The sequence below is a fragment of the Microcaecilia unicolor genome, chromosome 6 (assembly GCF_901765095.1).
Source record: "Microcaecilia unicolor chromosome 6, aMicUni1.1, whole genome shotgun sequence".
Taxonomy (NCBI): Eukaryota; Metazoa; Chordata; class Amphibia; order Gymnophiona; family Siphonopidae; genus Microcaecilia; species Microcaecilia unicolor.
Genome location: NC_044036.1, coordinates 24,077,825 through 24,094,844, shown reverse-complemented (window position 1 = coordinate 24,094,844; position 17,020 = coordinate 24,077,825). Strand labels below are relative to the sequence as shown.

Below are 17,020 nucleotides of genomic sequence, written 5' to 3'. Positions count from 1 at the left end.
TTCCCCCAAAATTTGGGAGGAAAATGGGGGGTGTGTCTTATAGTCCGAAGGTAGCGATTCCGGATCGCCCTCCCCTACTCACGTCAGCGATGTTCCCTGGTGGTCTAGTGACGTCGGGGCAGGAAAGAGCCCCCTCTTTCCTGCCCAGCGCGCTGCTCTCCGTCCTCCTGTATGCTGCCTGACGGTCTCGGCGAGATTCAAAATGGCCGCCGAGACTCTCGGGAGCCATTTTGAATATCGCCGAGACCGTCAGGCAGCATACAGGAGGACGGAGAGCAGCACGCTGGGCAGGAAAGAGGGGGCTTTTTCCTGCCCCGATGTCACTAGACCACCAGGGAACATCGCTGACGTGAGTAGGGGAGGGCGATCCCGAACTCGGACAAGACGCACCAGAGCACCTAGGTTTTAGAGGAGGGAAAAAGGAAACATTTTTTTTTCCTATTTCCCTCCTCTAAAACCTAGGTGCGTCTTATAGTCCGAAAAATACGGTAAATAAACATGGTTTAATGGGACAGAGTCAGCATGGGTTGAGCCAAGAGAAGCCTTGCCTCACCAATTTGCTTCATTTCTTTGAAGGCGTGAATAAAGGTGAGCCAGTTGATGTAGTGTATCTAGATTTTTAGAAAGCTTTTGACAAAGTTCCTCATGAGAGACTCCTGAGAAAATTAAAGAGCCGTGGGATAGGAGGCACTGTTCTGATGTGGATTAGGAATTGGTTATTGGACAGAAAACAGAAGGTAAGGTTAAATGGTCATTTCTCTCAATGGAGGAGTGTGACTGGTGGAGTGCCGCAGGGATAAATACTGGGACCTGTGCTATGTAACATATTTATACATGATATGAAAATCAGAACGATGAGTGGGGTGATTAAATTTGCAGATGACACACAATTGTTCAAGGTTGTTAAAACACAGACAAGCTGTGAAAAATTGCAAGAAGACCTTAGGAAATTGGAAGACTGGGCATCCAAATGGCAGATGAAATTTAATGTAGACAAATGCAAAGTGATGCACATTGGAAAGAATAATCTGAATCATACAGTAGTTACCTGATGCTAGGGTCCACCTTTGGGGTCAGCACCCAAGAGTCGAGTGGAGGAGTGGCCTAGTGGTTAGGGTGGTGGACTTTGGTCCTGGGGAACTGAGGAACTGAGTTCGTTCCCACTTCAGGCACAGGCAGCTCCTTGTGACTCTGGGCAAGTCACTTAACCCTCCATTGCCCCTTGTAAGCCGCATTGAGCCTGCCATGAGTGGGAAAGCGCGGGGTACAAATGTAACAAAAAAAAAAAGAGAGAAAGATCTAGTTGTAGATAATACGCTGAAATCTTCTGCTTAGTGTGTGACAGCAGCCAAAAAAGCAAACAAGATACTAGGAATTATTAGGAAAAGGATGATGAATAAAATTGAAAATACTGCCTCTGTATCGCTCCATGGTTTGCCCTTACCTTGAGTACTGCGTTCAGTTCTGGTCACCATATCTCAGAAAAGATATAGCGGAATTAGAAAAGGTTCAAAGAAGAGCAACCAAAATGATAACGGGGATGTAACTCCTCTGATATGAGGAAAGGCTAAAGAGGTTAGTGCTCTTCTGGTTGGAAATGAGACGGGTGAGGGGAGATATGATCGAGGTGTGCAAAATCCTGAGTGGTGTAGAACGAGTAGAAGTAAAACGATTTTTTTACTTGTTCCAAAAGTACAACAACTAGGGGACACTCAAAGAAGTTACATGGAAATTTTTTTAAAACAAGGGGAATCATTTTTTTCACTCAGCGAATAGTTAAGCTTTAGAATGCTTTGCCGGAGGATGTAGTAACAGCGGTTAGCATATCAGGATTTTAAAAAAGTTTGGACAGGTTCCTATAGAAAAAGTCTGTAGTCTACTATTGAGACAGACATGGGAAGGCACTTCTTTCCTTGGGATTGGTAGCATAGAATGTTGTTACTCTTTGAGATTCTGTATGGAATCTTGTTACTCTTTAGGATTCCAGAATCTTGCTGTTCTTTGGGGTTCTACATGGAATGTTGCCACTATTCTTATGTTCACCCTCCCCTTTGTTTATTTATGTATTTATTTATTGCATTTGTATTCCACATTTTCCCACCTATTTGCAGGCTCAATGTGGCTTACAGAGTATGGTTATGACATGTCTCCAGTGATATCAGAAGGAGTCTTGAAAAAAAAACCCATTGGCACATTGTACAACATCTTGATTAATTCAGTAATAAACATCTAATTATTGCTTACAAGAGGATGTAACCTTAGAGACCATCTGGTACCTTCTGCACTACCAGCACTCAATAAAGATTTGAAGAAATTGTCTGCTGAACATTACAGATGTGTGGAGTATGTCCTGTCTGTTGTGTAAACATGCAGTGCAAAACATTTGTGGGCCCACAATCTGGAGATGAGTTCTAACTGAAGCAATTTACAAACTGCAAGAGTACTTGACTAATCAATACAGGCATCTGTCCATGCGGCAAAACAATAAGGCAATTTAATAAGGGACTGATTGAACATAAGTGCGATCAAACGCAGAGCAGAAGAAAAGCCTCTGGTACAGCACTCGCTAAGAGCCATTCTTTTGAGGATTAGAAATCTCTGGTTTTGGTAAAAACCACAATTGGATTGGAGAGGTGGAAATCTGGATGATCTGAAAAAAATTGAACAGAGGTTAATCTTCAGATTTTATACCGTCCACCCACAAGGTCTTAACCAGGAACTGGATTTGTCAGTATTGTGTAATGACTGCTTGGTTTCAATTGTTCTTCAGCAGTTACATTTGGATGATTGTCCTTCATACTGTGTGATTACTCCTGAAATTTGGCCAACACCATGCTCTCTTACCCTTATGAAATTCTGATTCGTTTTAATATAATGTACTTTAATCTTTATGAATATCTATCTCAATTTTATCTAACTTGTTTTTAATCAAAGTTCAATCTTGGCCAAGCCTTCATGTGCTATGTAGGCTTTTTGTAGACAATTCAAAATGCTACTTTGAGAATTTGGGGCAATATGAGGAAGTTTGACCACAGTCCCCTCCTTTATTCAATTTTCATTGGTTACCTATATATTAAAGAGCTTATTTTGAACGTATTCCTGTTTATTTACACAGTCTTGCTATCCCATACATATCCTTACAAGATCATAGAATGATTCTGTCATCAGTTGCTAGTGCTCAATGGGAATCTACACGTACAAATGCTTTTGCATAGATCACCCCCACTTTGTGGAATGATCTACCTAAAATTATTTGAGCAGGAATGGTTTTTAAAAAATTTAAAATGTTATTAAAAACTCACTTTTTAAAAACAGCATTCCATTTACGGGTTGAGGAGTGGAGGATTTATTAGTGTCCCCGGGATGCAGAGTAATGGGATGTAATAAGATTTTCTATTTTTACCTCTTTTGCCATGTATGAGGTCATAGGCAGTCGGTGGCCCAACTGTTTGGGGAGGCTAAAGGGGGTGGGGTTAGGGGTGGGCCAGGGGTGGAGCTTAAATCCATAATTGTCTGATAACACACAGAAAAAATAAACAAAAATAAAAGTCACAATTAATACCTTTTATTAAATTTAGATATTAGATATGTATCATGTCAAAGAATAAAGTGGTTGCCCAAAGCATATTCTAACCACAATCGCTCAACTGCAAAACACTATGCACAACTTTGTGCAAAAACACACTCAGAACCTTACTGTACCATAAATATTACACTGGGCAGAACCTAATACACCAATATACCACCCATACGGAAAATGCAGACCGTCAACAATATGAAACAAGGGATCATATCATCACAATTCTCATGTAGAGCCACAAAACACCCTAATTCATGTTTAATGTGGGATAAAATGCCATAAATAAGTAAATAAATATAAACTTTTAATGTTGAGCACCTGATTCTCAAAGTGGACATATTCCAAACACTATAATGAAAATAAAATGATCTTTTCTACCTTTGTTGTCTGGTGACTTTTTCTGATCTTGCTGGCCCAGTATCCGTTCTGCTGCTATCTGTCCTCAGTGCAGGTCAGGAAGTCATCCTCCTTAAATATCTCCCTGGCAACCCAGGACACCTCCAGCCAACCCCCACTCCCCTGCTCTCCCAGCAGTAAGGTAAACAAATTAAAGGGCTTTCACTGCAGCTCCTGCTGTGAGAATGGAGGCAAATCAACAATTTAAACCCCTCAGGGGAGGCTTAGCCTCTCCAAGCCTCTTATACCGGGCGCCTATGTATGAGGTGTATCCTATTTAATGATTATGGCATTCTTTTTCTAATAATTTTAGTATATTTTTATTGTAAACCACCTAAATCTGCATGGGCTTGGTGTTATATCAAATAGTAATCAACTGTAAACTGTAAAAGTGGATTTTATTGTGCTTTTTACGTTATAAAATTGGGCTTTTTAGACTCTGAGAGATCATCTCATGTCCTTCACTAATATTTAATTTGTTTTCCAAAATGACCATTTTTAATGGACTTAAGTTTTAATAATGGTAGCCATCTTGTTTTTCCCAATTTTAGTCGTGATTTTAAAATTGTTTAAAAAGCAGGTTTATTGATATGAGCCACACAAGCAGCCTCTGCCCTTCGTGTATACTTTTATTTTGTTTAAACTGGGGTTTCTAGAGTAGGTTTTGATGGTTTTTAGTTGTGGCGGCCATGTTGTCCCCTATGACATCTTTGGAAAGCATAGGTGGAACACATGGCATTGTTGTAGCATTTTAAAAACCCAAACATTGTTTTTATTAACTTTCATGTTGTTTTGGCAATTCTTTTTGTGTATGTTTTTTTTTAATTATGTAGCTGGAAATCAAAAATTAAAAATTCAGTTTCACCTTTGTGCTTCATAGCAGTGTATGTCATGTGACCCATCACAGCTCATAAAGAGGACTTGCAGACATTAGATGCTGCCAGACAGTAACCCTCCTGGAGTGCAGAGGTCCTGGCAAGTGGATTTTGGCTACTGTCATAGAGCCTCTGATTTTAAACTGTTTTATAGCTACCCTATGGATGAGATTGACTCTTACTACATATATTTTTTGAACTACTGCACTATTGCCTATGGTGAAGGGAAAGGTTTAAACCATAAGGGTATGTAATGAGCCTAATTTTGATCTCCACACATGTTTTTATGTTTATCAATGTAGTATGTCACTTTACATGTTTTTTGAGATACTCTTATTATAACTATTTATTAATCTATTACATATTTACTTGATGATATAATTAATATTTATGTATTACTTACTGAGGCATGCAGCTCTGTAAACACCACCCTTGAAACACTGCCGATGGCTAGACTAGGTAGACCATATGGAGGGGGATAATCAAACAGTGCCGGCCATCTCAGAGATGGTGCCGCGAAGGGGCGGCACCAACCGTATTTTCAAAAAAGATAGCTGGCCATCTTTTTTTTTTCGATAATACGGTTGGGGCCGGCCAAATGTCAGAGATGGCCGGATTTGAGATGGGCGGCATTGGTTTTTGCCCATAATGGAAACAAGCCAGCTATCTCAAATCCAGCCAAATCCAAGGCATTTGGTCATAGGAGGGGCCAGGATTCATAGTGCACTGGTCCCCCTCACTTGCCAGGACACCAACCGGGCACCCTAGGGGGCACTTCTAAAAAGTAAAAAAAAAAATTAAAATAGCTCCCAGGTGCATAGCTCCCTTACCTTGGGTGCTGAGCCCCCCCCCAATCCCCCCTCCAAACCCACTCCCCAGAACTATACACCACTACCATAGCCCTAAGGGGTGAAGGAGGGCACCTAGATGTGGGTACAGTGGATTTTGGGTGGGTTTTGCAGGGCTCCCATTTTCTACCACAAATGTAACAGGTAGGGGGGGTGGGCCTGGGTCCGCCTGCCTGAAATGCACTGCACCCACTAAAACTGCTCCAGAGACCTGCATACTGCTGTGATGGACCTGAGTATGACATTTGAGGCTGGCAAAAAAAAGTTTTTAAAGTGTAGTTTTTGAGGGTGGGAGGGGGTTAGTGACCACTGGAGGAGTCAGGGGAAGTGATCCCTGATTCCCTCTGGTAGTCATCTGATCAGTTCAGGCACTTTTTTGGGACTTGGACCTGAAAAAAAAGGGTCCAAATAAAGCGGACCAAATTCTTGTGAAGGCTGGCTTTCTTTTTTCCATTATCGGGCGAAGCTGGCCATCTCAATGCACACCCCAGTCCTGCCCTAATCCTGCCTTCACTACCATGCTGACACGCCCCCTTGAACTTTCGCCGGCCCCACAACGGAACACAGTTGAAGCTGGCCAAAATCGGCTTTTGATTATACCAATTTGGCCGGGTTCAGGAGATCGCCGGCCATCTCCTGATTTGTGTCAAAGATGGCCGGTGATCTCTTTCGAAAATAAGCTGGATGGTCTTTATCTGCCTGCATTTGCTATGTTTCTATGCATGCACAAACTTCACAGTGGCTTCAGACCCCTGTTGAAATTGGAAAATGTGTGCTGCAGCTAACATGAGTTTATTTTTTCAACTGAATTATGCATTGACTGCAATATATAAATATTTAGATTTAAGTTAAATTTGATTAGATGTACCCCTTGCATAGAATGGGTTTTTGGTTGTTCTTTTGTTTTAGCATATTTGTCATACTTTACCTTTACCTCTCCAGTATTTAGTGACTATTCATAAAGATTCCATATATAGCTCTCATTGTGTAGTCTTCAACGTACTCCTTTTTAATTTTTCTTTCTTCAGTTTTGATGATTTAAAGTGTTTAACAAGTTGGAGAAATAGTAGAAATATTCAGAATATATAGAGAAAAGGAAACAGAATATTTATGTTGACTAACAACGAACCTTATGTTTGCAGATGACTCTAGCTGCTGCAGGAATTAATTACCCCTGTCATCGACTGACAGTTGGAAGAAGATCATCCCCTGCGCAGACCAGAGTACAGCCAGAAGAGGTGAGCATATTTGCTTAAATGTAGTTCTGTTGATTAATTGCCATTAACTTCAATTGAAAGTATTTATGCTCTCAATGCTGATATGAGAGGTGAAAGGAGTGTATCCACTCCTCTAATGCCCCAACCCCCAAAGATCTTCCTGAAAAGCCACCCCCAGAAGAAATACCCTCCCAAAAAGTCCTTTTCCTCCAAGATCATACTTTGTCTCCCCAGCTCCTACCTTAAGGATGCCCTGGTGATCTAGGGTAGGATGGATAGGAGTTGATGCCCAGTTGCTCCTGCCCTTGCCGGCTATGGGTTCAGAATTGCAGCTGTGATCTGTAGTAGTAGACTTATGGTACTACTGCTAAGGTCCTGACCGCCATTTTGGGGCTGGCATGGGTAGTAGCAGTGGGGATCACTTCCGTCCATTCTTCGTGGTTATATGCTCTAATCGTTACTCCTGCGTGACTGCGGAAAACAGAATCTGAACTTTGGCTAGGTGGCTGCCCCCCCGCCTTCAAGCCTCGGCAGGCCCTCGCCAGCTGGCAGTAAAGATTAGTGGCCCTGCCGCCCCCACCTAAGTCCTCCGTTACCCTCCTCCCCGGGCCTCCCTGAGCATTCCCTGGTGGTCTAGTGGCCTCTTCAGGTGCAGGAAAGAACCACACTCTTTTACCTGCTTCTGCTACTCTCTAGCTGGTGCCACCACTTCTTCAAAGTGGCTACCGACACTTCAAGCAGTAATCTCATGAGACTGCCGCAGGAAGTCCTGGCAGCCATTTGGAAAAGCAGCAGCACTGGCTCAGAGCAGCAGTAGCAGGCAAGAAAGAGTGGGGTTCTTTCCTGGTCTGAAGACTTTTCCTTGAACCCCACAGGTGAGTGCAGGAGCGGCTGAAAAAAATATGGATGGTGTGTGAGTGCAGGGAGAGAGGGGGGACTGTTAAAAAGGTGAGTGGACATTGATCCAAGATGGTGGCGATACAGAAAGGCTGAGGAGAACGCTTTCCTATTAAAAGTTTGAAAATTTTTATTTTCCTCAAAACGAGCATGCTGAAGAGGATGGGCAAGCTTAAGGGACTTCCTCTCCTGAAGCTAGATGCCCCCTCACCTGGTCAAACTTCTATCTCAGCCTACTTGGTGTCAACCCCACATTCGGGTGTTTCCATTACCGGGATGAGGAAGAGTCCCGGTCAGGAGGACGAACTTTCGCTCAGCCCGGTAGGACCAGCTACCCCCCCACTCCCGCGACCGGACGGCGCAATGGTACCGAGTGCACAGAATTGTGGTGACTCGAAGGGGAGGCGAGCTTCGTCACAGGAAGCAGTGAATGGAAATTCTGCTGAGGCTATTCCTCGGCTTTTGGTGGAGGGGGCCCAGCACTTTCCGATTATGGCATCGGGGGAGGCAACGGTGGAGGTTGCTGGTGTTGACTATTCACAGGAGGAGATTTCCTTGTGTGCCTCGGCGATTCAGCCATTGAAAAGACCACAGGAAATATCGCTGGAATCCATTTGGACTGCTCTCGAAACCCTGCATAAGGTCTGTTCTTATTTTGTTACTGTGTCTCTGAATAATTTTGTCCAAGAGAAGTTAAGAAAGCTATTGAAAATGTTTCCGCTAGACAGATTAAATTGGAAACAGACATGGCAAAAGTTTAAGAGCATCAAGCTCAATTTGCAGGAGACTGATTACCTCTTCATCGTAAAATTGAAAATGTAGAGAATAAAACAAGGAACTTAAATTTACAAATACTTAATTTTCCACATTCAAAGTTTATTGCTCCAAGGGAAATGTTTCATAAATTTCTAAGAGAGAATTTTAAATATTCAGAACAATCTTTACCACCAGTTCAGAAGTTATACAAAAGTTAAATAACAGGACACTCGAGAGCAACAGGAACCATCTGTGGATATATTAGATATTTCTACGCTCTTGGAACAATCCAAAGAGGAAATTAAAACTTGAGCTACACTTGTGGTCTTCTTTGTATTTCTTCAAGATAAAGAGGCCTTATTAAGACTTCATCTTCGAAAGACTCATTCCGAATTTCTGGGGGGCAAAGTGTCAATTTTTCCTGATATTTCTAAATGGACTCAACAGAGGAGAAAAAAATTATTGGAAATAAAACAAGAGACTCTTTCATTAAATGCTCGTTTCCAGCTGAGATTTCCATGTAAATGTATTCATTTCTTTAAAGACAAAAATATGTGTTTTTTGAACCTCTTCAATTGCGTAGTTTTTTTAATTCACAGGGTAAATAGGGAGGAGAACCAAATGTTAAGCTGATTAGTTTAAAGGGGTAACTACCTGTATCTTTCTTTGTAATATTTCCTATATCCAACTTCCTTTGGAGGTAATCATGGATCCCTCTCTCATTTGTGGACTAAATAACCAATAATTCAATTTACAGTTGTTACCTTTTTCAGATTGTATTTCTTTTGGAAATTGGTGTATTCTTTCAAAGATTATAATATCTTTGTATTTAATTGAAGAAAATTATAAAAATTTTAAAAAAGGTGAGTGGAGGGAGGGAGGGCTGTAAAAAAAAATGGTGGATGCTATGTGTGGATGCACTGGGGTGTAAAAAGCAATGGGCGCTGGAGGGGGGCTTGGGAATACATGGTTGGTATCTGTGTATGTGAGGGGTGCTGTAATATTGGTTAAATTATGACAAACTTGCAGAATTTTCAAATTTTTTGTTCAGAATTTTGCAAGATTTGCAAATTTTGTGCAGTGTCTTGAATTTTTTGTGCAAATTTTTGATTTTTTTTCACACAGAATTCCTGCAGGAGTAAATAGTGCTGTGGCAGTTAGAGGGGGAAATTCAGCAGCACTGCAGAATACATTTTTAAAAATATAAATAGTCAGTTATTATCAGCTAGCAGTTGTTTTAATATTGCAACATGACATTTTGTTCATGACAGTTTGTCCGTGTCATTTAAGATGTCTCCTGACTCTTTGTCCGATCTCCTCCTCCACCTGCCCCCACTCTCCCTACTCCCACCCACAAAACCAATACCTTCTAGAATCCAAACCCCACAGACTCCAACTCATTAGGGAGCAAGCTTCACAACGCTTCTGGCCTAGTCACCTAAAATTACCACACCCTCCCCACTCCAAATCATACAGACACGTCACCTGAACAGCCCTCTTAATTGATCTAGTCCCAGTGTTTTTATCAATTATTCAAAGTCTGGTGTTTTACAGTCTCTGACCAGCAACCTCCTTCGATCCACTTATTCTGCTTTAGTGCTTGGCCAGACTGTTCTGCCTCAGGTCAGAAGAGTGACAGCTCAGCTTGCTTTTGCCCCTCAAAACTCTGTACCAGTGGAGGTTGGCTGTAGATACCTTCAGTCTCCTCCAATATCTTCAGACTGTTAATTCCAGCTTCTACTCGCCTTCCTTTTGTTCCTTGATTTATATGTTATTCCCTCTGCAGTGAAAGCCAGACAAAAAGGATGCCTCTCCCAGTTTTGCAATAATGTCCTTAAGTTCATGTATCCTACACCAAGTAGCACATCTTGAAAGATCTGTGTCCCACTTCAGAGTGTCCAGTGCTCTTCTTGCCTTTTCTCATGATACCTATGGAAGCAGCTGGTTATTTTTCAGCAGATTGGCTCATTGCCACCCAAAGCATTGTGTTTTCACAATGCTTAGCTCAGCTGTATCGGGACCTTCCAACATGAGGATCCTTGCTATTTTCTGCACAGCCTGGACATAATCAATACATTCCAGTCTGTCAGGCATATCTTAGAACCAGTGATGCTTAATTACACTATGTTTAGAAAAGATATAAAATCATGGCTTTTTAATGCTTGGTGATATTTGTGGTAGTTTGGTTCAGTTTTACAGTTACTTCTTATGCTGATTTATCTATTTTTTGCTTTAATAATGTATGTTGTCTTTTGTATTGGTTCTTTGTTTTCTTCATTGTTATATATCATTTTTGTTTTCAGCACTGCCTTTTTGTTGCTTGTTTTCCTGTGGTATATAAATTTATTATTATTGAACTAAATAATACAACCACACTCCTGTTATACTCTGTAGTTGATACTGTATTTGCGCTTTACATGCATTATTACAGTATGTGGATAGTCAGCTCAGTCACCGATCTTGGTGCAAGTAACTAAACAGCAAATACTTTCAAACTTTAAAAAAGCAAAGAATTAAATTTATAAATAGAAAAAGGAGCTTTTGCATGTCATTTTTTGTTTTATCTTCTAGCTGAATGATCCCAAAAATGTTTTTGCTGCTAGTGCTGCTGTAAAGGTTGGCAAGCAAGAGTTGCAGTTACCTTCTGTCCACTTTGTGACAGGTCCTGCATACTTTTGAGTAAGTAAAGCATAATGGAATGAATAAATCTACCCCCATTCTTGCCAGATCAGTTACTTTCCAGCGGGTGGAAGCATAGTGAAGTTGCTCAGCTTCCTGTAAAGGCTGATGCAACAGGGCAGCTGACCAGTATTCTCTGTCTCCAGCTGGGAGAGAGTGTTTTCTGATGCAAGAAGGAAGAAAAGAGTTCCAGCAAAACATCACCATACTAGGACAGATCGAGGGTCGATCAAGCCCAGTATACTGTTTCCAACAATGGCCAATCTAGGTCACAAGTACCTGGCAAGATCCCAAAAGAGTGAAACAGATTTTATGGTTCTTATCCCAGGAATAAGCAGTGTATTATCCAAAGTCCTCCTTTTTCTATAGCAGGAATGTTAATGTGGAATGCCTTGCCAGGACAGCTTCGCTTAACTACTAGTTCCCAACAATTTTAAGAAATTATTAAAAATACATCTTTTTGTTCAAGCATACTATTGATATAGTGCAGTTTTGGAAGTTATGACAACAGCACCTTATGTGTTGGATTATGTTAATAGTATTTTATGTTATATTTTTGTTAATTGATAATGTTTTGTTTTACATTGGTATGTGTTTTTATGGAAACCGCCAAGTTTATAGGCGAGTTGGAGTGTTTAAAATAAATAATGTTTTTTGGACTTTTACTTTAGGGACTTGTCCAAACCTTTTTTAAAACCTGCTAAGCTAACTGCTTTTACCACGTTCTCTGGCAACAATTTCCAGAGTTTAATTACACGTTTTGGGCCCCGTTTACTAAGCCACGCTAGAGGCGTGTTAGTGCTTTTAGCGCGTGCGCTAAAAACGCTAGCACACCTTAGTGAAGAAATATTTTTTTAATTTGTTTTACATTTACTATTTAGTAGCTTCATTGCATGCCCCCTAGTCTTTCTATGTACCTGGGAGCAATTTGTGAAGTCCACTGCAGTGCCCCCTAGGGTGCCCTGGCATGTCAGGGGGACCAGTGCACTACGAATGCTGGTTCCTCCCACGACTAAATGGCTTGCATTTGGTCGTTTCTGAGATGGTGTCCTTGGTTTCCATTATCGTCGAAAATCAGAAACAGCCAAGTCTAGGGACGACCATCTCTAAGGATGACCTAAATGTCAGGATTTGGGCATCCCCGACCGTATTATCGAAACGAAAGATGGACGCCCATCTTGTTTCGATAATACGGGTTTCCCCGCCCCTCCATCGGGATGTTTTGTGAGGACGTCCTCAGCAAAACTATCGATTATGCCTCTCCATGTCATGTGCTGTGAGTGAGGGTGCTATGCAGCTCAGGTGGGAAGGAAGACATTTTGACTGATAAGTTAAATACTGTCAGCAGTACTTGGGGATGATATTTAGGTATAGCCAAGACTCCATCATGTTTGGCTGCCTATATGATTGGCATGACAGAGACTTGGCAACCAGCATTTAAGCATGGGTGACTGGGGCTGCACAGAGTGGTGGGCGAGGCTCTGGCCACCTTGTTGGACAGACTGAATGAACTGTGTGGGTCTTTTTCTGCAGTCATTTACTATGTTACTGTGTGTTTACTGTGTACTGTCCTCTGTATTATACATTGACTAGAAAAGGAAGGATCCTTTTGACTTTTTCTGGATTTGAAATAGGTCAATGGCTCACTGAGGGTGCAGAAACTCCAGATAGACACGCTGCATTCAGTAATTGTGACAGTACAGGCCAGAAAGTTTGTCATCAGTGGATCTCATGGAGACATGTTTCCATATTCCTATCACAGAAGATCTTTAGAAATTCCTCCATTATATGTTTCAGACACTACCCTTTCGGTTTGCAGTTTATGATAACTGTGACATCCTCTGAGGAAAGAGGGCATTTGAGTCCACCTGCATTTAATATTCTAGTTTCAACTAGGTTGATAAGGATAGCTGAACAAATATGCAACAGCTAGACTGGGTGATGAACATAGTCAAGAGCAAGCTACAGCCTTCTCAAAGGTTGGAATAGGTGGGGGGAGGGGGGGAAGTAGTGTTCAATATGGCCCAAGTGCCAAGCTGTTTCTGCCTGAGGGCTGCGTCATTGAGATCCAGACCCAGATTCGGAGGCTGTTAATCCCAAGCCTTCAGGATATTGGTGCAAATTTATAGATTTTAAAATCAGTAGCCTCAGCCCTTGAGGGCACATACCCAGAGGATCAAGACTTCAAGGGCCAACTTTCACTACAGAAGAGGGCATGAGAAAGCCCGTGCCAGAGTCTGAGCAAATGCATCTGACAAAAGGCATCAACCTCAAAGCTCCAACATGGATTGTTGTCACCAAAGGTGCAACTCTGAAAGCATGTGGTGTGATCACCAAGGAAAAAATGGTCCGTCAGCAGGGTGGAAATTAGGGCCGTGTGGTTTGCCTTGAAGCATTTGCAGTCCATCCTCTAGGGCAGGCCAGTACATGTACTTTTTAACAATGTTCAGCCTTTATGAACAAGCAAGAAGGTACTAAGATCCCGCAACTGGCAAGAGAATGAGCTTTCATTCTGTCATGGGCAGAATTCCATGTTATGACTTTGTGAGCAGGTTATACTGCAGGAATAGAGAACATCCAGGTGGATTACTTAGGCCAATACATTCTAGAATTGGGAGAGTAGGGGCTCTCTGAAGCCTTTGCTTTGGTCACAGAGAAGTGGGGAATCCCACATATAGGATCTGATGACAACACTGGGGAACAATAAAGTTCCCCTGTCTTTTCAGTCACAGGAGAATAATAGGGTCATGCACCATAGATACCCTAATTCAACCACAGCTGTCTTAACTGACTTATGTAGATAATGTCATTTTGAAGCGTATTTGGGCTTGTTCATCCTAATTTCCCTACATTGGCCAAGAAACCTTTGATATGTAGAACTGATAAGGATCCTAGTAGGGGACCTTCTCTGCTTGCCTTATACCAGAGATCAGTTGAGGTGAGGATCAAAAGTCTTACAGGAGCTTAAGAAACAGACGCTGCATATCGTTTGTCTCCAGGAGACACATGTTTCAGCACAGAAGCATCTTAAATTGTGTTGGATGTGAGTAAGGAAGGTTTTCTTCCGTAGGCACTACCTATAGTGCTGGAGTAGCCATTCTGCTGAGCAAACATCTCCCTTATACTGTTCATCATGTAGAAAAGGATAGCGCGGGTCACTTTGTCTTATTTCATTTACATATTTGGGCTCTGATCTGGTGCTGCTTAATGTCTATACACCCAATACTTTTGATCCTACATTTTTTCAGAAATTGGTTAAAGCAGACTCAGGAGATTCCAGGTCTGTTCGTGGACTTACAGCACCTCTGCAAGGTGTTGGATCTGGTTGATATTTGACAGGTGTTTCATCTGCTTGACAGAGATTTTACTCATTTAGCCTGGGCCAACCCTTCTATGTCTCTTATTGATTATGTGTTTGTCTCTTCAACGTGGTTTGTCCGGGTGGCTAGGAGTGAGATTGGGATCCCTTCTATCTCAGATCATGTGATGATCTGGGTGAAGTGGCCAGGCACTCGGGGGGGGGGGGGGGGGGCTGGGAGTCTCTAGCTGGTGCTTCGCTAGTCATTTGTATAGAAATTCACATTTCCAGGCATTTATAGCTGATAAGTGGAAAAGCTATGCAGAAGATAACACTGCCCATGTAACTGACGCAGTGTTATTTTGGAAGACTGCCAAGTCAGTTCTCAGGGTGGTATGTTGCTCAGAAACAGACTGCTAGAGAGCTTCTATACTTAGAGCATCAAATTGAGTCCTGTAAAGCTCATTGGCGCCGGATGGGGACACGAGAGACTCTGGATAATTTACAGGCTGCAAGGGTGGCCTTGAACTTCAAACTCAATGAGAAAGTAGCTAAATCACACTTGTACTACCATTCTAAGTTGTATAGATATGGTAACCGCATGGGTAAGCTCTTGGCCCATTTGGTATATTCATGGCAGGGTCCTAAATTCTGTAACAGCCTTGTGTGGGGAGATGAGGCAATAACTGACCACCAATGTATTGAATGCCTTTAGTCAGTATTTTGAGGCCTATTACCAGAGTAAGGACACTCCTGGGGGGGCAGTTGAGGACTATCTTTCATTCGTGGTGGTGCTTCAATTTGAGGAGGAAGCGGTTTATGTCTGTATATGACATCTTGGCTTCTATTAAGCAGGCCCCATTGCCCAAAGCACCAGGATTTGATGGTCTAACAGTGGAGTTAAAACTCAAATTTTTGATACAACAGGTTTCATTGCCTCTGAAGGCTTATTTTTCGGCAGGTGATTGCTCAGCAGACTTTGTCTGCCTATAAAAAGTGTTCTATTATAGTAGTTCTGTCTAAGCTGGGGAAGGATATATCCTTATTAGATTCATATCACCCTATTTCATTAATCAATTCTGAATTAAAACTGCTTCCTAAAATCTTAGCCTCTCGTCTGGCTCAGTATCTCCCAGGGTTGGTGCACACGGGTCAGGTAGGTTTTGTTTGGAACAGGCAAGCAGTTTAGAATGTCAGATGTTCCGTGGCTGCAATGAGGCACTGTGCTATGCGTGGACTTCCTGTGCTATTAGTTAGCCTTGATGCCCAAAAAGCATTTGATTGTGTTCATTGGCCATACTTGACCAACTATTAAGACAGTATGGGTGGATGGGGTCCTTTCCTTGATATGCTTAATCTTCTCTATCATCAACCTGCCTCGGCTGTATGAGTTAATGGGATTCTTTTTGATTTTTTTCCGCTTGGGTAGAGGAATGAGGCTGGTGTGTTCTCTCTCTCTTTTATTATTTATTCTACTACTACTACTTAACATTTCTAAAGCGCTACTAGGGTTACGCAGCGCTGTACAATTTAACATAGAGGGACGGTCCCTGCTCAAGGAGCTTACAATCTAAGAGACAAGTGAACGGACAGTCCAATAGGGGCGGTCAAATTGGGGCAGTCTGGATTTACTGAACGGTAAGAGTTAGGTGCCGAATGCAGCATTGAAGAGGTGGGTTTTAAGCAAAGACTTGAAGATGGGCAGGGAGGGGGCTTGGCGAGGCAGAATGAGTGGAGCCTGGAGTTGGCGGTGTTGGTTCTAGCTTCAGAACCCCTGTTGATCAAGTTGAGGAAGGATGTGGAGGTTCAGGGTATTCGGATGGGAAGGGAATTGGTAAAGTGTATGGCATTCACTGATGATCTACTCTTGGTCTTATCTCAACCATATCGATCGATGGAGCGAGTAGCATGGAGTTGTTTCTGGCTTTCTGTTAAATTTCAATAAGTTATTTATTTATGACATTTATATCCCACAATATTCCAGCTCATGGACAGTTAGACGCAATGCCTGTTGGTGGATATAATTATTCTGACTCAGTGGGGACTTTCCCTCTTATAAAGGTGGATCATCAGCTGAAATATCTGGGGGTATACCTTACTGTCTGTGTGAGTGTGGCCTAAGCGTCAAATGTTACCACACTGTTACAGAAAACTATAGGTGTTTTGATGTTATGGATGGCTCTTCCTTTAAGTCTGCTAGGCCATGTAATACTTTATAAGATGGTATTGTTCCCTAAATAGCTATACATTCTGCAGACGTTCCCATTGTTTTTGACTGATAGAGACCTTTCGGGATTTCAGACTGTGTAAATTTCTCTGGAATAATAAAAAGCCATGGGCTACATTAGCACAACTGGCGCAGCCTTTGGGTTGAGGAGGACTGGCATATCCTGATCTCCATAAGTACAGTGTGGCCTGTTTTGATGCACCATTTGGTAGACGAGGTTAAAGGTATACATTTTTATACACTGTAC

General features: G+C 42.0%; 1 protein-coding gene across 3 annotated transcripts in view; it reads left to right on the top strand.

Moving 5' to 3' along the window:
- Window positions 1-17,020, top strand: part of FAF1 (Fas associated factor 1) — a 716,909-nt gene that overhangs the window by 464,160 nt on the left and 235,729 nt on the right. For all 3 annotated transcript variants that reach the window (XM_030208188.1, XM_030208187.1, XM_030208189.1), the window contains one exon: window positions 6,842-6,937. In XM_030208188.1, the coding sequence (XP_030064048.1) occupies window positions 6,842-6,937 (96 nt within the window). The remainder of the gene's footprint in view (window positions 1-6,841; window positions 6,938-17,020) is intronic.